At 34.7% G+C, this 25,461-nt stretch overlaps 1 protein-coding gene across 2 annotated transcripts in view; it reads left to right on the forward strand.

The window, feature by feature from the left end:
* The window catches only part of ARHGAP15 (Rho GTPase activating protein 15), a 609,886-nt gene that overhangs the window by 117,574 nt on the left and 466,851 nt on the right, over positions 1–25,461 (forward strand). For both annotated transcript variants that reach the window (XM_015062996.3, XM_053214988.1), the window contains one exon: positions 2,347–2,436. In XM_015062996.3, coding sequence (XP_014918482.2) covers positions 2,347–2,436 — 90 coding nt within the window. The remainder of the gene's footprint in view (positions 1–2,346; positions 2,437–25,461) is intronic.

The following is a 25,461-nucleotide window of genomic DNA, read 5'->3' on the forward strand; positions in this document are numbered from 1 at the left end:
TGCTCTTCCTTTTCTACCTGTGTTACCTTGGAAAAGTATACCTCAATATTCTAGTATATTATTACCTGTAACATGGTGATAATAATGGTACCTACCTCATACAGTTGTTATAAGAATTAAGTGAATTGATAGTTGTAAAACATTGGGACCTAAAAAATGCTTTTTCCTTAAAATAATTCCATCTTTTTTCTGTGACTATATTATATGAGAAAGATAATCTCTTTTGTTACATATTCTTAAAGGTTATTTCTGTTGATTCTGGTATCCCATAATCATTCTAAGTATCTCATACTCAATTGAGTATCTGATACTCAATTCTGAGTATCCCTGTAGAAGAAGCCGGTTGTTTTAATTTTTCTACATCATAATCACACGACAATGAACATTGTTATCATGCCACGATAGTGATCACCTGGGTGGCAGATTATGGGTGAACCTGTAAAATTCGTTCACTGACTGAAGCATCTATCTGTAAGAGGCATCCACATCTGGATTGGCTTCTCATGAGATTACTACCAAATAACAGAGAAAAGTTATGCTATCAATTGCTGCCTTGCAGCTGAATTTATCCTGAAAATCATGCTTGGCTTGTACAGTATTTCCCCTTCAAAAGTTTTATAGAGTTGCCAAGAAAAAAAATCTCACAATTTACTATGAACACCCCTGCTCCCATATTACTGGCTCTTCTGAAAAATAGTCTATTTCTATTAAACTGATAGAAGTGGACGCACTGGCTATGAGGCAACAATTGTGAACAGATTTCTTGTAGCATCTTTGCCATTCTTCCATAATTTCATGTTTTAAAGTTCGTACTGTTAAAATATTCTCTAAAAATATTATAAGCCTTGGGGCGCCTGGGTGGCTCAGTCGGTTGAGCGTCCGACTTCGGCTCAGGTCATGATCTCACAGTCCGTGAGTTCGAGCCCCGCGTCGGGCTCTGGGCTGATGGCTCAGAGCCTGGAGCCTGCTTCCGATTCTGTGTCTCCCTCTCTCTCTGCCCCTCCCCCGTTCATGCTCTGTCTCTCTCTGTCTCAAAAATAAATAAACGTTATAAAAAAAATTAAAAAAAATATTATAAGCCTTCTATACTAAACTTTTAAACTATTCTATGGAAAATTGTTTGAGAAAAGTACTGAGTTTATAGAGAAAACTAGAGTAACTCAGAGCATCTGAAAATAGTTGGGGTCTTTCAAATGTGGCATTACTTTCTTTAAAAATAATAAAGAAATTTTGCAAGCAAGTAAGCTTGTGTTTAATATATTGAATTCTGAAAATTTAAAGTTAATAAATATGATACACTTAATTCAAATTAAAATATGCAGAGGCAAATGTAGACGATATCCCTGTTAATTGATTGTTATCAATTACTGAAGCTTTTAGGTAACCTCCACATTGTATTATGCAAAAGGAAGCATATGCTATGATCTATTTGGTCTAAATTAAGTTTATTAAATACAAATATCCATCTACTAACATGTATAGTCTTAAAAGTCTGAAGAATGAGGCTCTAAAAGGCACACAGTTGGCATCTACTAAATATTTATTAATTTGGTTTTTTTTCAGCTTTATGGAGATATATAAATGACAACATTATGTAAGTTTAAGGTGTACTTACTGAGTGATGGCTTGATATATGTATATATTATGAAATGATTACCACATTGAGTCTGGTTTACACATCTGTTATGTCACATAGTTAGCTGTGTGTGTGTGTGTGTGTGTGTGTGTGTGTGTGTGTGGAGAACATTTAAAATCTACTCTCTTAACAACTGTCAATTATACAGTACAGTGTTAACTTATCATAGTGTGCAATTGAGTACTTATTCATCTTATAATTAAAAGTTTGTACCTTTAACCAACCATTTCCCCATTTCCTCAGCCCCTGGTAACCACTCTCTGTTTCTAGGAGTTTTACTTCTTTAGGTTCTACATATAAGTGAGATCATGTAGTATTTGTCTTCTTCTGTCTGACTTACTTCACTTAGCTTAACACCCTTAAGGTTCATCCATGTTGTCACATAGAGCAATATTTCCTTCCTTATTATGGCTGAATAGTTTTTCCATTGTGGATCGATATTTATATCTGTATCTATATCTGCATCCACATGTCATTTTCTTCATCCATTCATCTGTCAACAGACTCTTAGGTTGTTGCCATGTCTTGGCTGTTGCAAATAATGCGGCAATGATCATAACTGGGTAGATGTCTCTTTGAAACTTAAAAAAAAAAAAGAAAGGCTTTATATTATAAATATGTATAGCTGCTAACTCAATAAACTTTTATTTTTCCTGACATGCATCACCAATGATGTATGCTTTTTATTCTTATGTCAATTTTGTTTATAGAAAACTGGGCACAAACCAGAAAGTGTGGATTTGTGTGGAGCACATATTGAATGGGCCAAGGAAAAATCAAGCAGAAAGAATGTCTTTCAGGTAAGAATGTTGCATTTATTAAATTTATTCCTATTCCTTCTAAATCTGAGCTTTCGATATGATACTTCCTTGTTGTGATGTTTTTATGTGCATGAACTAGTTGTTTGAAGGTCATTATGAAAAACTGATTTCTCTTCCTTCTTGAATTTGAGTTTGTTTTGTTGCTTTTCCCTGGTTACTGGTTGCTCTCTAAACAGAAAATATATAGTATGCGTTGATTAATTCACCCAAAGTCATTGACTGTTGCATTGTATTTGATAGTTGTTTGGGGTTCGAGCCTAGAGTGTTTGACTTAAATAGATATAGAACTTTCAGACATACACAAAATAACATTCACTAATTATGATAAACTTTTTGCATTCGTTTCCATTCCTGCTTATAGTTATAAATTACATTTACCAGTGTAATTTAGAGGGATGGAAAGAGTTGAATAACTATAGAAATTGGATATTTTTGTATTGCATAATTTAATTTTTTGGGAAAAAAATAACTATGATTAATAATTTCAGTCATGTTCCTTTGAATGAAAAGAACCTGATGAGATTCTTGAAAGAAAGGAAATGAGAAAACTTAATATTTCATATATGATGTTACTAAAATCCCTTTGGCAATTAATAACTTTAAATTATGGAGGTTGATCTTTTCTATATTTATATGAGATTTAACTTTTATATTTCCAAAGTAACTAATAATTTTCTAGGTATATTTAGAATTTATATCATTTAGTAGCCATGGAACTTGATTATTATAACTACTAGATTAAATGTCTTCTAAGGCCATTTTGGCTCTTGAAGAAAGGTTGGTTCTGTTTTTAAATGTATCACTGAAGTTAATATAGTGGGTCGTATACAAGCGTAGATAGGTGACATATCCTAGCTGAACTCTCAGGGGAGAGAGAAACTGATCTCTGATTCTGCATTTCCTGGATGCTAATCCAGGTCTACCGAATAAACTGGACCCATGTTAACATTTCTAGAATAAATTATTTTGCATTCTACTTTTAGTCTATTCAGGCATTCATTTTTCATATGCCAGAAATTATTTCTTTTTACCAAAAGAGAGAAAGAAGAAACAAGAAAGAAAACTAAACCTACTTGCCTAGAAGTCAAAGGACTAAAGCCAAAAGTGATTAAAGTGTGGATTTACAGAATCAAGGAAGAAAAATAAATTTTGGTTTGAAGTGAGGAATTGCAAATCAGTGATATAGTCTGTCTCCCAAATTTCTTACTCTTTTTGTTATTATGCGATAAATAAAAAATTAGAGGTTATATTTCTAGCTTCTATGATAACCTAAATGATCAGTATGAGTAGTTCTGAACCAGGTTGGGTGAGTTAAGTGGGGTAGTTTTATTATGTATTATGAGCTTAGCATCCTAGTCTCCATGTCATAAACTAAAGACATTAAAATTTGACATTGACATAATTCTTGGACAATAAAAATTCTTGGAGTTGGTCTAAGGTAGCCTTTTAACTTCTTCTGTTAATCTTCTGAGAAGTTAAGTAAGATCACAAAAGAGGAGAGTCAGGCATGTACAATGTATATAAGACTTCCAATATAGAAGAAAAATATTTATGCATAATTTTACATAGCTTTGTACATAATATACATAGATATATATTTAAACCACTGTATTGATGATATGTATGATGATGTGTATTAATGACATGACATCAACCTTTCCTGAATATGACTGACTGCCTGTTGATAGAATTTGTCCTTGTTTTTCATATTTCTGAATGTAGGTACTTCCAGAGATATTTTTAAAAATTCTCACTTTTGGTAGCTTTTTGGTGAAAATATTGCCAGCTACTTTTGTTTGTAAGGTACCTGAGCAGTTTCTGGGGCTCCAGGGTTCCTTTTTCCAGCTTACCTCTTTTTGTCTTGTATCTTTGTAGTTTAGGGAAACAAGAAAGAGTTGATTATAAAGATGCTGTGAATAACTAAGCTAAAGAAAGATTCCAGTTTCATTTCTTGCTTCATTCTTTTTTGGGTGAATCATGTGGTTTTCTTATCATGCTGATATCTTTTCATCACCCAAACACATGTGTTTAGGAAAATTTACTAATACATATCCATAGATACAGACTATGAGGGCAAACCCTTTGAGAGGAACAATATAAATAGGTTTTATAGTTCTGTTGATGAAAAAGCATAGGGAAGGATTTGCCAGAGAGCTAAATCTAGATGACTAGCATCAATATTTGATTAGATACATTAGCTGGTCTAACTCTCAAATGATCAGAATAAACATGATTATATCTCAAAAACATGGTATTAAGGCATTGTTGGGTGTTTGAGTGTGTGTGTACAAGGGTTTCATTACCTACAGAATAATGAAGTGTTTCTTCCTGACTAAAGCAGACCATCACAGCTTCGGCTGATGTGCTACATCAGAAATAGCTTTAGAATTCCAAGTTTGAATTAAGCTTGGTGTTCAATCTCAGTGTATGAATTATAGATTACAGATAGCGAATGACTATTGAGATTTTTGGTTCAAGAAAAATCAAAGAAGAGCAAAATTAGAAATAATTTAAAATTTGAAAACTGTCTTTAAAAAGTTGATGGATTAGCAATTATATGCCACATAATTACACCGTCTGTAGAGAAGTTGAACTTAACATGAATAGGAAAACAAATAAAAAAAATTATGTGCCTGAAAGACTCAAAAGCCCACATGTGTGATGCAAAAAAAAAAAAAAGGGATTTAATTTGTCTCCTTAGTTTGTATATGCCCTTCGGACATTTAAGTTGTTCATTTTCTTTTTGTATTATAAACCAAATTTCCTTCATAGCCAAAGTCTTATTAAACTAGATTCAGTCTTATGTGATTGGTACATGGTGATATAACAATGACAATATTAATTATGTACTAAGGTTTGGTGTCCAAGAACTCTCAGTAAATCTGAATGATGCTCACTGACTGAGTTCAAGAACATCTGCCTATTTTATGATAGAATAGTCTTTGGCCTAATTGGTACTTCTTAGTGGTAATGACATATTTAAAAAAATCATTAGCAGCTTCTATATTGAAGTACATATAGATAAGTCATTGTATGTGTTTCAAATGTATAAATGTGATATCATGTATGTGTGTCTCTGTATATACCCGCGTCCTCTAGCTCAGCCTTAGGAAATAGAATGACCATTTCTGTACATGTGCACACAAACACACAAAGTCATGTTGTACTTATAAAAGGTCATACAAATTCTAAGTCATATTAGTAAATGTTCATTGCTGCTAACTTTTGTTTAATTCTGCATTTAACATAATTTTCAAGGACCATCACAAGTTTGGTAGAGCTTGAGAAAACATTTAGCAACTGAGTGATTTGTAATGAACTGTGGTCCAAGTTTTCTTAGTTAACTGAAGAGCAGCACTGGGTCTTATCAGGGAAAGAGTGAATAAAAAGATTTATGTTCAAATCGCATGTTTTAAACATTCCTGCTAAGTGCTAGTTTGCTCTTTGGTGTTTAGCCTGAAATTTAAAGCACTAAGGATTAAAAGGATTACAACATAATCTTAAATAATCCTAAATGTCATTTACAGAGAGATAGTTGTAATAACTAAATAAAACCATGTTAAAAGATGGCAATGTTGTCAGGCAGCATCCCTAACACACGCAGTGCTCTGTCACCTTCTTCTCTCTCCTCACCGATAATACCCTGTGTGTACAAAGCGTTTCAATGAAAGTTCAACTGAGTAAATGGCTGCAAGGTAACTTAAAACAATAAGTAATTTTTTAAGCCATTAATATCTTCTTGTTTCAAAGTTCAAGGTGAAGAAAATTTTTCACTTAGATTTCCTTCCTTCCTTTGACTATCGGGCTGTCTCTGACTTGAAAATTTTTGAAAGTCAAGGGAAGGAATTCATGGCACGGCTATCAAATAGGTAGATGTGCTATCTCTAAAACTTTGACCACCTGCAAGAGCTACCCCCTTATTAAATATACGATGGTCCCAAGCACTGTAATTAATTCCAGGCCGTTTAGATTAACACATACATATTCTTTGCTCTTACCATGTAAATTAGGTTTGTCTCCTCATAGAAAATACAAAGAAAGAGACTATATAGCACACTGCTTTATATTTATTAAACCAGAGGACTGGACTCCTTTCCACCCTTTCAATGGTTATTGCTAAGGCTAGATTCACATTCTTTTAGTTATTAAAAAAGAATTCATTGTCAAAAAAAATTTAAGAAATAGTGTCCACAATATATAGGCTCTGTACTCCAAGATGATTTCCAGAGTGTAGACTCTTTTTTCTTCTGTAAATAGGGGCAAAGAATAAGAAAGATACTCTCTGTTTCCTTGGTCCTTTTCATGACAACATACATGACAGTAGATGATTATTTATTTAAAATAATGAAATCATTTATCCTCTAAACGTTTACTGTTTTTCACAGCCAGACAGTGACTAGGCCTTAGTTTTTCTGAGTTTCTTTTAAAATAAAACTTAAAAAATATTGTTACTCATGAACATGCAGCAGACTCTTTTATAGATTGCATGCTTCAAATAAGATAATTCTACTATTAATGAATTATGCCTGATTGGAACTATATCAATTGCCTGCTTGAAGGGCAGAAAAAAAATTCAGTGACTCAACAAGATGAAAGTCTGTTTTCTTTCTCCAGCACCAATTTAGAACCTCAACAAAAATCATGGCTGAATTTCCTGGATTTGAGATTTTTTAAAAATATGTAAATATATCTCAGGGGAACAGGTTCTGTCCCTAAAAAGTAAAGTAAATCTCAGAATAGATTTATCATTGGTCGTATTACCTTTTCTGACTTTGGTCGGGGTCTTCTGGCTATAATGTATATTAAACATATTCATGTAATATTTTCCATGGATATGCTTTACATTTAAACATAATTTGATTGCTCTTCCTGATTTGAATATGTCTTAGCTTAAAATGTTTAAGTACTACTTAAGTTTATTAATGCGAAGATAATTTAATAACATCTTGGAAAATGTCATTTTAAGCCAAAAGAAAAACTACTGGTATTTTGCTTTTATCCATTTCCTTCTGTTAAAAGTGGTGGTTTAAAATAAATCTGAGCTTTTACCAGTTTTCTCTTTCATTTTTCAATGCTTGTAGTTAGACTAAATGCAAAAGGATGATTCTTCTACATTCATATATGCATTAGATTTCGAGTAAAGCTGGTTTCACTTTAGAGAATTACTCACAGTATCTTAAAAGGCATGGCATTAAAGATAAACCAGAGTAAGAGCAGCATTAATGTCTAATACAGTTGTTTTTTTTTTTGCTTTCTAGCTTGTCCCAATCATTTTATCTACCTATTAGATATTCATCCATCATTCAGAAGGTGCAGCAGAGAGAGCACGAGAGTCTGGGGACGTGTGTTCCAGTTTGGGCTATGTCAGTTGTAACTTTATGTAAAACCCAGGGCAGTATCCCTCCTCCAACTTATAGTTTTTTACACCAAGGCAATAAGAGATAACAGTCCTTTCCTCACCTGCCTCCCATCGGGGTAGATGTTAAAATGAGGCAGTCTGGTGTGTGCCTGGGTGGCCCAGTCAGTTAAGCATCTGACTTCAGCTCAGGTCATGATCTTGTGGTTTTTGTGGGTTCAAGCCCCATGTTGGGCTCTGTGCTGACAGCTCAGAGCCTGGAACCTGCTTCAGATTCTGTGTCTCCCTCTCTCTCTGCCCCTACCCTGTTCTTTCTCTCTCTCTCTCTCTCTCTCTCTCTCTCTTTCTCAAAAGTAAACATTAAAAAAATGAAACAATCTGTATTTGAAGGTGATTCCAAAAGACCAATTTTAATGTAAATACAGCCAGGTATTATGCATCTGTTAACCATGTCGTCTCACAAAGCTTTGAGGGAAATTCCAGATGTGGATTTTGGAAGAATCTGGGTAGGAGAGACCAATATCTGTAAAATACAATTCAAGATTTGTGTTCCTCTTCTATTCTCTGTTCTGCCTTGTGAACTTAACCAAAAGACTAGGATTTAATTCCTTGGGTAAAAATCTTTTTATTTATTTTGTAGCTAAGGATATGTGTCCTCAAACCTTATGGAAATAATTTTGAATATTCTATTCTTATAAATAGTGTAATTAATGTAATATCCAACCAACATTAGTTAATTAATTAATGTCTTATCCCAGTAAATATTTTAAGAAAAGCATTTTGCCTTGAAAGGCTCTGCCAAGCCATTGGCAGCAACTTGAAAAGGGGACCTGGGGTCCAGTAACTGTGCCTAAAAATGAAAGAGAGGCAATGGTAACTCCCTTTATTCCCCTATTGAGATATCAGGACCATACTTATTTTCTTATTCAAGGGAAAGAGATGTGATTATTTTACTGATTTTGCCTTTATTTTTGCCAGTGGGATTGCACAGAAGAATTTTGATGAATGGAGTGATATAATTTTATAATTGAGGCTTTGATTTAGGAATATTAATGTCAGGGGTGTATGAGATTTACAACAAAGGAAAGAGCCTGGGGGCAGGAAATAAAATTGAATCTTAAGAATATAAGGTGAGACTTAAGAATGTTTTGTGAGCCTGACTAATAAAAGGAGAAACAGAAACTGGTTGATACGTGGAAAATACACCATCAGTAAAGAACATGCCTCTTAGTTCAGGCCATGTGACTTGGGGACCGCTGTCCTTTTGAAGGTTCAATTTTTGAGGACTAAAGCTCTTGTAAAATAAAGTCTCAAGTATAGAATTAAGATACTGATAAACTGAATGTATTATTAGAGGAAACAATACCAAGTGTATGTTGTCTGATGACTCCATGAAGCTTAGTGGCCTATGGGGGAATGTGCTCCTTTTCACAGCTTCTTTTTTCTACTCACTACTAAAGGACATAATGTGATCTTGTTGTAGTCATTTTTTTTTTTTTTGAACTACAATCAGAGCAGAATGCAACAGGATGACAGTAAAGATTCACAACAACCATATCAGTAGACGTTAGTACCAAATTAGTCAAGGGAACCAAGATTTTAAGATTCCAAAATAAAATAAATCAAAATTTAAAGAAAAAAATGAAAATGTCAACTTGGTTTCCTGTGCTTCTGACATTTTAGTGGAAGGATGGATGCATGTGGCCTAATGAGCTTAGATCACTGGTTAGCTCCCTTCACATTGTCTTCTGGAGCTTCTGGCTCTGTTTGCTCAAAGATAAGAGCTGTGCATTTGGAATAAATTCTGGATTTTAATTGGACACCGGTCTAACTTCAACATGCTGTTCTTCATTTAGTGACATGATGTAAGTCCCCTCTTTTCATGGAACATACTCTGCTCCCTGAAGTATTGATAGGATCAGTGTGATGGTCACTATGCCATGCATAGGTTAACAGTGCAGTTCCCTACGTTCACAGAACCAAAGTGAGGCTAACTGAGCTACATAGGGTTGAACCTCGGACTTCAAACCATACGTATGCGCCTCAGCAAAAGCAGGCACAGTCAGGGATTTCATGAGATCGAAATAGATTGACCAAGTGTTATGGTTTTTCTATTTGTGACTTTCATCTTGTAGAGTCCAGAAGATATTACATGGATACTGTCGAGATAACATTCAAACCACTGGATCTCTTTTTCATGTGTGTTTCAAAACTCTGATATTTTTAAGAGGAAGCAGCCATGTTTATTTCATGCTGAGTATGATTTTTTTTAATAGCAAACAGGCTTCTTCCAGAAAAAGGAACGATTTAATCCCTAAAGCTGGTACATAATAGATGGGGCCAGTAAATGGTATCACATTTTACAGCTTGTCCATAAGGATGACACAGGGTAAAATAAAATTGAGTGCTTTTGGATAGCGTAGGATCACTGGCAGATAAATAGCCAATGCCATTCAGTTTTTAGAAACATAAGGTAATGAGGCTGGATCTGAAGGCAAGAGAAAAAATGTATATATTCACAGTGTTTATATGCACAAGCCACTGAGCAGGAGAAAAATCTGGGCAGTGGTGAGCAGACCTCTCAAACCTCAGAGCAATGTTTAAGGGAATATAAGAAAATAACAAAGCAAGCATCCATAAACAAAGGTTTGAAATGAACACAAGGGGGGAAAAAGCAAAAAAACTAAGTCTAAGATGAAAGGAAAATGCCAGCACTCATACAGAATTGGAGAGGCCACTTGTAGAATCTATGCATAGAATCTCTCAATATATGAGTTAAATGTGTTACTAAAAATTTGGTGGAAAATAAATATTCAAAAGCAAAAACATAAAGCACTGCAGAAGAGTGAAAGATTCTTGGTATTTGAAGGAGAGAGGAGGCTGCTCTAAATTTTATCTTAACAAAACAGGATGTTGAGAGATGACCTAAGTGAAAGAATGAAATAAAATGCCTGATGTTGGGGAGAAATCAGGAAGGGAGCTGTTTGAACTGTTGGCAGATAACAGATCAGATAATGACCAAGAAAGGAACATTCACATTGAGGGTTTAGATGATTTCTGTTTTAGAAGAGCACTATTAGATTCTTGGCTTTAGTCCCACCAATTTGCCTAACATTTTATTTCCAGCACTGGGGAAATTCTACCAGTCTGACTTCCTTGGTGAACGTGTGCAAACCCAAAACTTAAGTGGCAAAATTAACAAATTGCTGCCAACTGCTGCAAAAGGGAAAGAAATGCTGATATGCTTGTGGAGGGGTATGTGTGTGTGGGGCGGGGGGCGGGGGGGGTTGTTGCCCTGGACCTTGATAGTTTTTGTGTTTCTTTTTTTAACTTGAATTTAAGCAATGCTTCATTTTTTTTAAATTCGAACACCCATGATCAAGTAGAAGACAAGCTTCTGATATTTGAGATCTGTGGTAGATTTGAAATCAGTTCGTAGAAAGGGAGGTTATGAACACACTCCTTTGATGAGTAGGATGTACCAATGAGGGTGGCAGGAAATTATGTGAAACCCTTCTCTTTTGACAGCTACACTGGAACATTTACAACCACAGATGTTATTTGTCCATCAGTAAGGAAAATATTTGTTTCAAGCCACAGGCATTTTCTACCACAATATCAAAATGAAATTCAACAGCGCTTTAATGTTTCATGAGTAAGAAAATAAATATTTTGGGGGGCCCAAATACTAGAAAGCAAATAGTCCCCAGAAAATATAACCAGTGACATAAAAAAATGGCTGACTTCATTATGAACAAATCTGTCCTTTCACTAAAGTAAGATTGTTCTATTATTAACATAGGAAATCTTAGATGGACTGTGCATAATGCTGCATTATTCATAAAAGCATTGCTGCCATCTGGTGGCTAGTTGGCGTTTCAGCACTGACTTCGCTGGTTTGATTTTGGCTGGGTGCTTTGGCAAGGTATTCAAAGGAGGGCTTTCTTTATGTGGTAAAATATAAACATGAAATCCCCTGGCCCTAAATATCATTCATCTGACGGCAGTCCTTGTTCTCTGTCCTGTCATCGAATGAAGGATTCAGGGGGAGGTAATCTTTTGTCCTGAACAAGCATATTAGTATATGGTTTATTTAAGGAATTTACTCTTGGCTATTACTGACTGATTAATGTCATAGATACTCATTTCTGTTAGCAAATAAATATGTAGTCAAATATTAGAAAGATTTATTAAATCTAAAGATACACTGTATTTATGAAATAAGAATATACCTGAGATACTATAAATTCCTTATCAGGATCCCAGCATGAATTTTTTTTGTTACCATTCACTGAGTTTGATTTTGGAAATAACACAATTTACAATTTCAAAAGAGAAAAATGTATAAGACTTCATAAAACTCAAGCTTTCTTCCCAGTCATTCAATTGTTATATTAAAGAAGTCTGCATAATTGTTAATGACTTAAGAAACTTATGATGAATTCCTCTTTCTTCATTGATTTACAAATTAAATGACAAATATTATTTAGCTAAAGTGCATATTTTATTTAAAATAAAAGAGTTAAAATGTAATTTAGGAAATTTTGATGGTTCTCAAGCATCAGTGCATTAACACATTTTTAATCAGAAGCGATAAGTTTATCTTTGCAATTTTAGTATATATTTTAAGTTTTTAATAACTGTAGAATGTCTCTTTTTGCATAGTGAAAATCCTGATCCTTAAGGTGGATATTCATACAGATCACAGGTCTTTGAAGAGTATAGGAGATAATGAGTTAAAATTGCCCTAAGAGGAAAGTTGAAGTTTAATCCTGGATATACTCAGGGATGATATTTAATAGTTAATATTCAGTTTCTAGTGAATATTTGCCTATATTATTAAGCCCTTTATGATTTAGTAAAAGTCAGATAACAAAGAGGCATTGCACTAAATTTAGAGAGAATTATAATAATGAATGAATATTACTCTGTGCAGGATAACTTGTAAATGCCTATTTTTAACATTAGACTGTGGATTTTATTTTTTCTCAGTTAAGATTTTCACTGGGAATGCATACTTGGTATTACCCTTGTTACTAGCTTCTTTTGCCACTTCAAACGTTTCCTTCCTCACAACATTTCATTTGACTCATGGAAGAACATTGCTCATCTTTCCTGGGAAGATTGCTCAATTCCTCACCCTTACTCTGTCTATTCAGGAAGAGGATGTAAAAAAGACAACAGCAACAACAACAGTAACACCTTAAATCAATAATGATTGTGCCCCTGTCTCTTTCATCTATCAGTATAAAATCTCAAATGGATTATTCTTCTAACGGACTTGGATACAGCCCTATGGTGGTTTCTGATGGCTCCATACCAGAGATAGTAGCTTTGGTCAGGATGCCCCAGGTTGTATTCATAAATTGCTAATGTTTGTTTCAATAACATTTCTTTTTGTCAGCTTTTACAGCTACTTAACACTAAATTTCCATCTAATTAGGAGGATCATTCATATACTGCAATGAATGATGTCGCCTTAAATCCTTTAGTATGTAATTGCTAAATGTTATATTTTATAGCTGGGCATTTGATGGTGTATTTGTTTATGCTAAATTTTATGACAGTGACAGGTGTATCTCAGTGGAGGAATGATCCTTTCCTTTCAGAGGAAGCTGGTTTTGAATTCTCTTCAAGCAAATAGTATTGCCATATATGCCCTCAGGCTAGACTGGGTTCCCCATCAAAGCAAAGTTTGAGACTAGGAATTGTGCAACTAGTTTATTTAGAAGGTAATCCCAGAAAGTAAGAATTTAGTTTAGTAAGAGTAAAACGAAGAAGGGAGAAAAGACAATACAGGACCATTATGGAGTTGGTCACAGAGTGGCCAGGATGCTTGTCAGTAGTTTTCACCCAAGGATTGATAGGACAAAGCATTTGTCCATCAGTTTTTCTCCTCTTTGGTTATGATTGCCTCTAGGATAGGATACTGTCTTTAAATCTTCTGGACTTTTAGGCTGCACATGTATGGGTGTTCCCAGAAAGCTCCTTCAGGTGTCCCACTGCATAGACTCAGAATATCCATGGCAGAAAGTGCAAGAGAAGTAGTGATGCTTGAGGGACGATGCAGTCAGTACATAGGGATTTGGGCCCACACAGAATTGTTTACACCAGTTGCAGCTGGAGTCACAGTAAAGGCAAAAAGATGTAAAGCAGGACACAAGAAGTATCTGATACAATCCTCCTTGCAATACTCAAAATGACTTGTACCTCACATTAAGTCTAATCCATTGTTGAGTCTTTAAGATGGTGGCTGAGATCCATCACTACAAGAAAGCTGATAAAAAAAAAGTTTTAGTGGCTAACGTTACATTCTTCCACTGTAGCAGTGTCTGAGGCCATATTTGATATTCATCTTCCACCTTCTCTGCCACTCATTCTAGATTTTTCTCACTATCAGTCAGGCCTGTAACTAGTCTGTTGTGTTTGCCTCATGCAGTAAATAAGACCTCCATACCGGACAGACCCGAATCCTTAATTTTTTGACATGGCCAGGCTCTGTTCACTGAACTTGAAAGTTCACTGCTCTCATGAGGCATGGAAACACCTAGAGACAAATCAGTGAATCTCCTGAGTTCCTGAATCATTTCTCCTGACCCCATTGTGCAGAAGCTACCTGACCTTCTCATTTTAATTAGGGCCAATTATCCCTGAATGTAGTAGCTATTTGTTTGCCTGCTGGTCAACATCTTTAGTATCCATAGTTACCAAGCAGTGGCCATAGCTTTAAGTTGAGTGATACTGTTACTAGTCCCTGTTAGAAGCAAATCTATTTCCCATTCCCAAAACAACAATTTTTAATTCAGCCAAAGTTGAAAAACTTAGAAGCATAGATACTACAAGTGGGTTATCAACAGAAGCAACTCCTTCTACCTCTTGGTCCTTAGATCCATATATTCTAGTTTTGGGGACATTGTAACATGTTTCAGATATTAATTCAGTGTATATACTATAGTTGGAATATAACACCCCAATCAAACAGGGTCTTTTCCCCAAGCTGCTATCATAACTGGAGTCATTCCATTATTCTGTTACTTCTATTAATGTGTTATTTACTAAGAACAGTGGATCCCAGGATCATATGTCCAGCATTGTACTTCCTTCACTTCCTTGGTTTGAGAAAATGTTGTGACTGATCTGCTGTTGCAGAATTGGGCTTTCTTATGGGGTGGGGGCAGACAGAGGCATCAAAGGCAAATAAGGCAAACCCATATCCAGAGCTGATATCAATTCCAGTGAGAATGAATCACTGTTCTCCTGAGGATGGAAAGGGTTTGTTATAGTCAGTTTGCCATTAGGCACCTGGCTGGTCTCCTCGAAGGGCTCAGTGCCTGACTCTGTTGTGAGAAGACTAAGCAATCAGCAGCAGTAGGAACTTACATCAGTCTTGGTGAGAGGGAGACATTCTGTTGGGTGCCTGCATGGTCTCCATCCCTGCCACCATGGCCACTCCATTCATGAGCCCACTTTGCAAGTTCTGAGTGGCTAAAGCAGAGGCTAGAGGACTTTGATTAAACAATCTGGTATACTGCCTTACTCTCTGGTAAACATTAAAACGTTAAGATGAAACACAAACATTTGCATGCTCTTTGCTCACTCCCATGAGTCTGATGACATTTGCCAGACTTAGTTGTCTCCAGTCTTCCAGGCTGTCTCCTTCTAGACCTCTAACTTACCAGCAAAACCATTCTCCACTTTCTTTTTCTAGAAATCAGTCTATATCCTTATCTCAGGCTACCCTACTCTCTACAACCAAAGTTTATTGCTTCTATCTCTTCCTGAGGATTTATCCTCCTGTTCTATAGGGTGACTGACCCGAGGGTAGGCCTATGGTATAACTACAGTCCATTTTTTGGTGCTCATCAGTGTATTAAATTGAGCCATTCATGAATCGGGCTTCAGTTTTTAATCTTTCATCAGCTGGCTTTCAAGAAACCTCCATGAGGCTATAGGTGAAAGCTTCAGGCGAGGCCCCAGCAAAACAGTGATAGATAAAATGGGAGTTTCAGCCATATATTCATGTAACTTGCTTAGGCACTCTGGACCTGCTTGGACCAAATTCTGAAAATACAGCATGTCTATCCATGGGTTGTTGCCCCAAAGTACATTTATGTGGATTTGGCAATACCCAGCTCATCATAGTCACTTGATGTACTGTCATAAGTCACTCAGTCTCTATTCTGACCCAATAATAGGCCAGGAGCTACTTCTCAATGGTGATGATTTGTTTACTACAGGAGGTAAAGTCTTCAGAACCCAGGAGTCTTTGCTATGAGGCTCACATTTTACTCTGCCACAAACTCCACAACAAATTATACCCTAATTCATCATTAGATTTTCTGTCATAAGGACCTGAGTCAAGGAGCTTGCATCATAGCCTGGACTTGCTGAAGGCACTGATAAGTTATGGATAACTACCCTGCTGTATGAAAAGATATCCAGAAATATGCCTACTGCCCAACATATTGAGTTACCTTGGTAATGTGGATCCAGGACTTGTGGTTGTATTTCTATATGAGAATATCTAAGTGCAACCCAGATTCCTGATTATAAGCAAATAAATACTTGTTTTAAGCCACTAAATTTTGGGCTAGTTTGTTACAGAACAACAGCTAATTGATACAAGTAATATATCTACAAATAGAATTCAATAGCTTGATTTTTATGAAAAATGATGATGTAGTTGAAAGTAAACTTCAACCTGTATACAAGGCCTTTTAAAAGGTTATGGAACCACAGTTCATGATGTCAGTTTCTAGTAATCAATTCCCAAGCAATGGTTCCTTACAAGGTTGTAGAGCAAATCTAGGTAGTGGCATTTCATCTGGTCATGTGCCTTTTCTGTTACACAGTTTGTTTATAGAAATAGATGCCTAACAAAGTTAACTTCCAGGAAAGATGCCAGGTTACACAGAACCATACCAGAGTCTTAGAATCACTTTGGGCTTTCACCCAAAGTTTTTGCAACATTAGGTGGAGGCAACATAATTTGGCTTGAAAAGTTACAAGGGAAAAAATGACAGCAAATGCTCATGGAACAGCATGTTCAGAGTCTTCAAGATAGTATCTTTCTTGGCTTCTTAAAAATCAGAGAGTTTGTATGCCCATGCTATTTTTTTAACATAGTCTGGAACACCAGGATCCAGGGCTGTCACAGGTCATTGTTAGATCAGCAACTATAGAGGTTCTAACCTAAAAATTGAGATGTAAGACATAAGAGCAGATAAAGCTACAGTTGGGAAATCTAAATATAGCCAAAAAGTTTTGGCACTTCAAGACTTTCTGTGAGAAAGAAAAGAAATTTGATTTCTGTGCTGCTGATGGAAAAGCTCACAAATGACCTAAGAAAACTATACATGACTATTTTCACTGCAAATAATGTTTTTTTTATTTGTTCCTAAAAGTTGAAAACTGCCCTCCATGTTAAAAACCATTAGTTCAGAAAAACGTGAAGACCACATTGCTTTGGGTTTTGGAATAAAATTTTCTAGCAATTTCTTTAATCTTGAAAAATTTCCACATAAAAAGTGCCATTATTATTTCTGAGAACTTTCAGAAGATGTTTATTTGTGTAAGGTAAATGTGCAATTTCCATACCTGCCTCCATCAATATAATTTTTAGTTTTTCTCTTCCCAAAATATGTTAATAAGAGAGTTTAATTCATTGATTTCTTCCTGGAGTTTTTTTTTTCCTAACATAATTAAACCCAAAGATAAACATAGTGTATTCATATTAAAGCTGCATGATACTGTGACTATTCTGTCTTGGATTAAAATTTTATTTGAATTATCTAATTAAATTAAAATTTAAAATTTTAACAAAGTTTATTATTTCCAAATCTGTGTTAACTTCAGGAACAGAAACTGATGAAAAACAGGAGATAAAATTATTCAGTTACATCAAAGCCGAGGTTTTATATGGTACTTTTTTCATAGATATTTTAAAAGTTGTGTGTGCAGTTATTATTTTTTCACAGTATTGAGTAGAACTCCAGAATCTTGGAAAAAGTCAGTTTTCAAAAATGTCTAATTTATGTTTAAGAAATTGAATAACACTCAACTATTTCCCATTTATTCCTATTATGGCCCTTGTTTCACAGTTTGTTTTATTTTATTTTGGTTTTTTTTTCACAGTTTATTTTAAATCAATTTTCCCACCCCATATAAAATGCCATTTTGATAGCACATGTTACTTTTTCTTCTAAAGCCAAGCGAAATTATTTTTTCCAGTGTAATACAAATCAAATCCTGAAAATGTCTTTGATTGGAGAAAGTAGTGGAGATATTTTTCAAATTCAAAATCTAAGAAAGGAAGTAATATTTGGATTATGCAGAGTACTTACTTGCTATTGGTGAATCCTACTAACTTTTCTGAAACACAAAACAGGGCAAACTAGAAGTAGTCAATAGTTGCCACTGTAAGGAAGCAGATTGCTTTTACAAAAGACATGGTTTGGAAATGATATACATCTATGATTCCTAATTCATGTTTATTACTTATTTTGTTCACTTAGTGTATGAATGTGTTAAGCTTACTTATTAAAGGGGAAATATTTCTGAGACAGTAATAATTTTCTACTTCAATGAATCCAATCTGAAACAGAAGCGGAGAAACATTAGAGGGACCATTTACATTATTTTATGTAGGGTTTCCACTGTATGGACAAAATCCTTATACTTAATGTTTTTCATGGACTTTGCTCAGTATTCACTCATATTTCCAAACAAATAAAAGAGATATAATAATGTAATGAAGAAAATTTTAACAAAATAATACAAAGGACCAAATGTCATCAGGGTTTTGCTTTACTATAATTCAACTGATGTTTCCTCTATCAGCAAAGATAGGGTAAGGTCACTCTTTAGGAGCAAACTTCTGTTGTTTAGCCCTATGCTGTCTTCACTCTGAGTTCCATGTTGATGGAACTGAAATAGATAGGACAGACTGCATGCTAGCCTTTAAATCTCCTACCTCGCATATATCATGTCTGTCTTCATTTCATGAGACTAAGGGAGTCAGAGAGTCAGCATAGCACAGGTGTAGAACCTTCCCATACACAGGGCCGCTGCAGGGAGAGGCCTGGGCAAAAAGGGTAACTAGTAATAGGTCCTACCACAATCCTTGCCCAACTAGACACTCGAGTCACCCGAGAAAACCTGCTTAATCTAAACAAAAGCTGGTTGTTGTTATTTAAATGGAGTAAAATTGCATCAAGCCATTCCAGAGATAAAAGCACATGTACCATACTTCATTGTGTACTTGTAATTGATGGTAACATAATGACTCATGTAAAAAAAACAAAAAACAAAAAACAAATAATCAGCTCCTTTAATAAACACTGTTGAGTGTGAAACTAGAGTTCAAGCGATTCTATAACATTTGTCAAACTGCATACCAATTCATACTTATTTTAAAATTAGTTCTAAAGTGTTGAGAATTTAGAAAATTTCCATCAATAATTAGTTAAGCCCGTTAGATGCCTGAGTGATGAGAGCTAGAGATCAAAGTTCGGGGTGAAATGCTTTCTGAGGATGACAAAAACAAAGCGAGGGTTAGAAAATATTTGCGTTTAGTAACTGAACTATTAATAGGTTTATTCCTTTTTACAATGGTAAGTGAATATGCCTGACATCATCAAATAAGTGTGTGTTCTAGTCGTAGAAATTTATATACCATCTTTTAAGATACAAACTACTTACATATTGTGCCTGATATAGTTGCACTGTCAGGAAACAGTCTGTTGAGAGAATATACTGTAGAGTGCTTTCGTTGAAATAACAGTTATTTTCTGGAATACACATATTTGGCATAGGAAGTTATGATTGTTTTTCTATCAAGTTTTATGAATGATATCCTTTTGGGGTATATACTAGAGATAATATTGGATGGGATGGAAGAAGAAATGAGGGCTGTTAATACAAATTGTTCAATAGCAAAAAGAACACATTTTGCTGGGGAAAAAAGCCATCTATATTTTCAGAATGAGGCATAAACCTCATTTTTAATGCTCTAGATTTGTTACAACAAGTAAAAACTACTTTAATTTTAGCAAAAGTACCAACTAATGTCAGTGAAAAATGATTGCAATTCAACTCTATGTATGTAGCCATCATGGCAAAGTAATTTTACAGGGTGTAGTTTTTTTTTCTTTGAAAGCATCAGTTTTAAGTCCCATTTTTCTAATGTAGAGCATATTGGTATAAAGCAAACAAACAAAAAGGCCCTCAAACAAAAGTCCCAGTAAACCAAGTTGCAATTAGCTGCCACTCCTGGGAAATATTCTAGTATATGTTGCTGGCACTTGAAAAATTTACACCTTCAGAGGAAAGGCAGGAAAATTCTGTCAAACAATTAAACTGATTGGAATTCCCAAGAATGTAAAGAAAAACAAAATGAGTCCTGTGTTAGCAAAGAATGGCAAATAGTTGTGTACACGGCTGTGAATTGGAACAGAAAAAGTAAAAGAGTTTTTGTATCTTGTACAAAGCAGTATTTTTTTTCTTTAAAACAAATGCAATGCAAGTCAGTTAAAACTTTAGTGCTGATATATATGTGTGTATATACGGGTGTGTGTATACACACATATATATGTATATATGTATATCACAATCTAGATTTGAAAATGTGATTAATTAAGTGACCTCTACATAAACAATAGAATGGCACACTTGGTTTTAATATTTTTGGATGAGTGAGACGGTTGTTAAATCCATGTAAATGCACATCTGACTACCAAGATGGTTAGGTAAAATGTGGGTAGGTTATCATCAAGTAATGTAGGAGGTACCAAGAAAAGAACAAATATTTGGATTAAGCGTGAAGTAGAGGGTTGGCTGGATGGCTCAGTGGTTAAGTGTAAGACTCTTGGTTTTGGCTGAGGTCATGATCCCCTCTTCCTGAGTCCCAGCTCCCCATCGGGCTCTATGCTGACAATGTGGTGCCTGCTTGGGATTCTCTGTCTCTTTCTCTGCCCCTCCCCTGCTCTTGCTCTCCCTCTCTCTCTCTCAAAAATAAAATAAATAAAAATTTAAAATAAAAAAACAGTGAAATAGAAAAAAATTAGCATTTAAAGACTAAATTGGGACCAACTCTGGTATTGATAGAAAGAAAATTTCTCCGGTGCAATGAAAAGGGTTGACCCTGCTGCATGCTGTCTTTCCCAAGTGAATACATTTCAAAGTGTTATGAAAGTTTTTAGAACATCTTAGATTCTCAAGGAAATAAAATGAGCTTTTTTGTTTAGAAGGCTATGTGTTTAGTTGATTTCTTTAGAGAAGAGAAATTACTATGCTTGATATGTTTCCTATGCCAAATATTCCTATGCTAACATTAACATTTTATTTTTTTTTTTAAGTTTATTTATTTACTTTGAGAAAGAGAGATAGAGTGCAAGTGGGACAGGGGCAGAGAGAGAGGGAGACAAAGAATCCCAAGCAGGCTTAACACTGTCAGTGCAGAGCCCGACTTGGGCTGGAACTCACAAAGCATGAGATCATGACCTGAGCTGAAATCAAGAGTCTGAAGCTTAAATGACTAAGTCACCCAGGTGTCCCCCGTGCTAACATTTTCAAATATGTGTTTATTATGTTGACATGCTCTAATTTATATAGAAATTATAGGAGGTGATGGATACATTTACGATGTTGATTGTGATAATGGTTTTAACGGTTGTATACTTATCTCCAAACACATGAAGTTATGCATATTAAGTACCTACATCTTTTTGTATGTCAAAAAGAAAAGAATGAATGAATCATGACTGCTTTGGAAGTATCAGGACTTAGTAGATATATAACATCCCATCAGTTAACAACCACACGGTTATTATTTTTTAAAGACATTATAAACACATTAAAGTACTGCTTCTCAAACTTTTCCATTAATAGATCTATAAAGAGAGAAAATCAGACAGCAGAGATAAAGGTACAGATTTAGGGATCTTCAGGATTTAGATGGTTTTTAACACAGGAGGATGAACTTTTGCCATCAAAGCTGTCATCGTCATCACATATAAAAGTAGTGAGTCTAACCACAAGTCATGATCTTACAATCAACCTGCTCATCCAGTTCTTAAATTTCACCGTCACTGTGATTTTGTTCCAATTTGTTAGAGCTCCTTCACAGCTGATGGTTGACATTCTTGAGCTTTGAATTAATATCTGCGCCTTCCTTACTAATAAGGTAAAGCATGAGTTCCCATTCACTCAAGAGTGTGACCATTTTTCTATGAAGATAAATAACGAAATAACCCAGGATTCAGAAACTCTGATTTGGTTCAGTATACACCTTCCAGTTGAAATAAGTGTTCCAAGTCATTTCCTATAAATTATAAATTTGGTTTAAAGATTGTTTTTTATGTCAAGAAATTTAGAAAATATTTATCATTATTACTACTTCATTGATCACAGTGAGAAAACCAAAAAGAAAAGAATTGAAACCAAATTATTCTCCGTGAATGACATAGTGATTGAAAGTATGTTTGGAGTATAGGCTAGCCATCCTACCTATCTGCCTGTTATATTCATATATGTACAAAAGTCCCATTATATGCAAATGTCAATAATTAAAAAAAAAATTTTCATAATGAAGTGCAAACATTTTGTTAATAAATTATGAGCACTTCTCTAAGGAAATATCAATCTTTGTTACATATTCTTTACCACCTGCAAAACTTTGTTTGACTTTCACTTTGATCTAGATGTTACTACTCGGAAGTTTTCAACCTTGTGTGGACATTTCTGTTTTGCTTTGGATATGATTTCCTTTACGCTCAGGCTTTAAAGTAAAATCTTTATCTACCCTGAGATCACTTTTCATCTGTATTGCCTATTTTTTAAAGGATTTCAATATTTTTAAACATTTAGCTATTTGATCCATTGGTACTATTTAATTCAGTTATAGTTTATGTTGGTGCATAGTGTGAAGTGACCCAAGTAGTGAAACATGCAATAATACCCTTTTGTGACTAATGCAACATTCTCTATTGTTTTATGATGCTTATGTTTAATCATATGTTAATTTCTTTTGTTAATAAGTGTATTTAATATATCAATTCAACTTCTTTGACATTGCACCCAATATTATTTTTTTTTCACTATTACAACCACGTAATGTATTATAGTTACTGGAAGATGAAATCTCTTGGTTAACTTTTCTTTATCAAAGTTATCTTAATATTGCTCTATTGTCTAGGTTGTTAGTATAGTGTGAAAACAATCTGAATCTGTTCTTTGTTAGTAACCTGTTTTACCTCCCTGTTTACATCTTTATTCTAGAAGTTTTTAATAATCTTACTTATTTTTCCACTGCTTTGGTAGTCACATTCAAAATACTTTCATGCATGTTCATAAGAGTTTGAGTTCAAAAAGGTTAGTTTTTTGTTAATTTCATGTGACTGACGCTCACATCAAGTTGTATTTTTTCATCTTCAGTACATCTACCTTTCTATGAAATTGCCCCTCCCTATCTCTTTGTCATAGGTATCATTTTTGTCTCAAACTTTCCCCTTTATGTAATTCCTCTGTATTAAAACTTGCAGTTTTTCTCTCCATTGTTGATACAACTTTTTGCATGTAAGGTCTGATCTTTTCTGCCTCTAATAAAGATTTTTATTCTGGTACCATGCTTAGAGTCTCCCTGCCTCGCTTTCTTCCTGTAGGCAGCCATCTGAACGTCTCACTCTATGCAAACAGTCTTTAAAATATTTACCTTCCTTTCCTGACCATATACATTTCAACTTTTCTCTCACTGAGAGGGTAACACAGGTACATTTCTATGGGTTATAGTTTCTATAACGATTTTTCCCACAGATATTAAGCATTTGTCCCTGTTTCCAGTTTGTGGACTCTCTTTATAGCACCCATGTTTTTATATCTTATTCTTACAGTGTTTTTACACTTTCAATTCCACTCGTGTTTTCTTACAGTGTATTCTTACAGTGTATTCTTACACTGTGTTCTCACAGTGTTTTTACACTTTCAATCCCACCTTAAAGCGGAGGGAAAAATCAATGTCGGTTGTCCTTGTCTATGTCCTAGCTAATCATAAGGAGATGGGTTTGTTTGTGAGAATTTCAGAAACAGTTTTTGGTTCTTCTTTTCCCTGAAAGTGGGCATGAATCTATAATTCTCTAGAAGAATAGACCATTTCATGGGTTCTTTTTACTCTGTAGTCATTGTTGATTTTACTCATCAAATAAAATCTCTCCTCTTCCTTGTGCTACATCTATTGCCTCCGTAGCAACTGATGATGGCAGGAGGAGGAGAGGGGGTGGGAGAAGGGTGTGAAAAGTCCTCGTGGCCCCAGGAAACAGGTCCCTTGCAGTAGGCACAAGTCTGACGATCACAAGATTTTGCGATGAACATTGTGGGCCAAACCGTATTAGGGAAGAAGAGTTGGCAGGGATTTTATTAATATCTACCCTTTTTCTTTCTGTATTATTCTGCTTAAAACATGCAGCCATGTGGGGCACTTGGGTGGCTCAGTCGGCTGAGCATCTGACTCCTGATTTCAGCTCCGGTCATGATCTCATGGTTCGTGAGACTGAGCCCCTCATGGGGCTCTGCACTGGCAGAGTAGAGCTTGCTTGGGATTCTCCCTCTCCTTCTCTACCCCCCTCTCTGGCTCATGTGAGCATGCACTCTTTCTCTCTCTCTCTCTCTTGAAATAAATAAATAAACTAAAAAAAGAAAGGTGCAGCCATTCATTCACTGCTAATCTCAATCCAGATGAACTGTAAAGTATTTAAAGATAATTACTCCCAATTACTGAGAGATCACTGATTGGTATCCTCAATTTCCAATGTTACTAAGATTTGATCTCTTCTGTATTTTCATGAGTGTTTCAGTGGCAAAGTATTAATTGAATATATACTAAGCTACCTGATCAATATCCAGATTCTTGCTTTTGATAGGCTGCTTTTTAAAAAATTTAATTTAGCCATATCAAATGGAATTTCTTTTTGTTTTGGGCATTGTGATTTTAAAGTTTGACAATGGAAAGATAATGTCATTTGTTTTTATGTCGTTTGTTCAAGTATTTAGTCCTAATTTTGAGCTGTGTATCATTTCATTGTTCTTGTGAGTTATAATGAATTTTTCAACTTGAAGATTTGTTTAAAGAAATTATTTATACTGCTTTGTCTACGCAATTACTCTCTTTCTGTTTTGTAGAGTTATTTTAAAATGTTTCCACTTAAAATATTGGTCTGATATCTTTGTCTTTAAGTTACTGACTTCCAGAAATGAAAGTAATTAGGTTGGGATACACTAAAGTAAAATAAATGATAAAATAGGTGAAAATAAGGCAACAAATTCTAAATAGAATATAATACATATTTCTGAATAATCTGATGATGACATTTTGTAGTAATTGATACTAACTAGTGCAAAAATTTTGCCATAACTTCGATTCTTAATAAAAAATATATTAAAGAGACACTGACTAAGTAGATGAGATATATTACAAATAAAATCATGATGCATATCCTTAAGCAGTAAATTATATGACATTTTTAAAAAATATTAAAAATTTAAAATACAGGTTAATAATTTTTTAGTTTTATAAATTTTCTCTTCTCATCTTAGTTATTTTTAAAATTAATTTTTGATTCATTTTAAATTCTATTCATCCCCAAACATTTCATTTC

This window comes from Acinonyx jubatus, chromosome C1 (assembly GCF_027475565.1).
Source record: "Acinonyx jubatus isolate Ajub_Pintada_27869175 chromosome C1, VMU_Ajub_asm_v1.0, whole genome shotgun sequence".
Taxonomy (NCBI): domain Eukaryota; kingdom Metazoa; phylum Chordata; class Mammalia; order Carnivora; family Felidae; genus Acinonyx; species Acinonyx jubatus.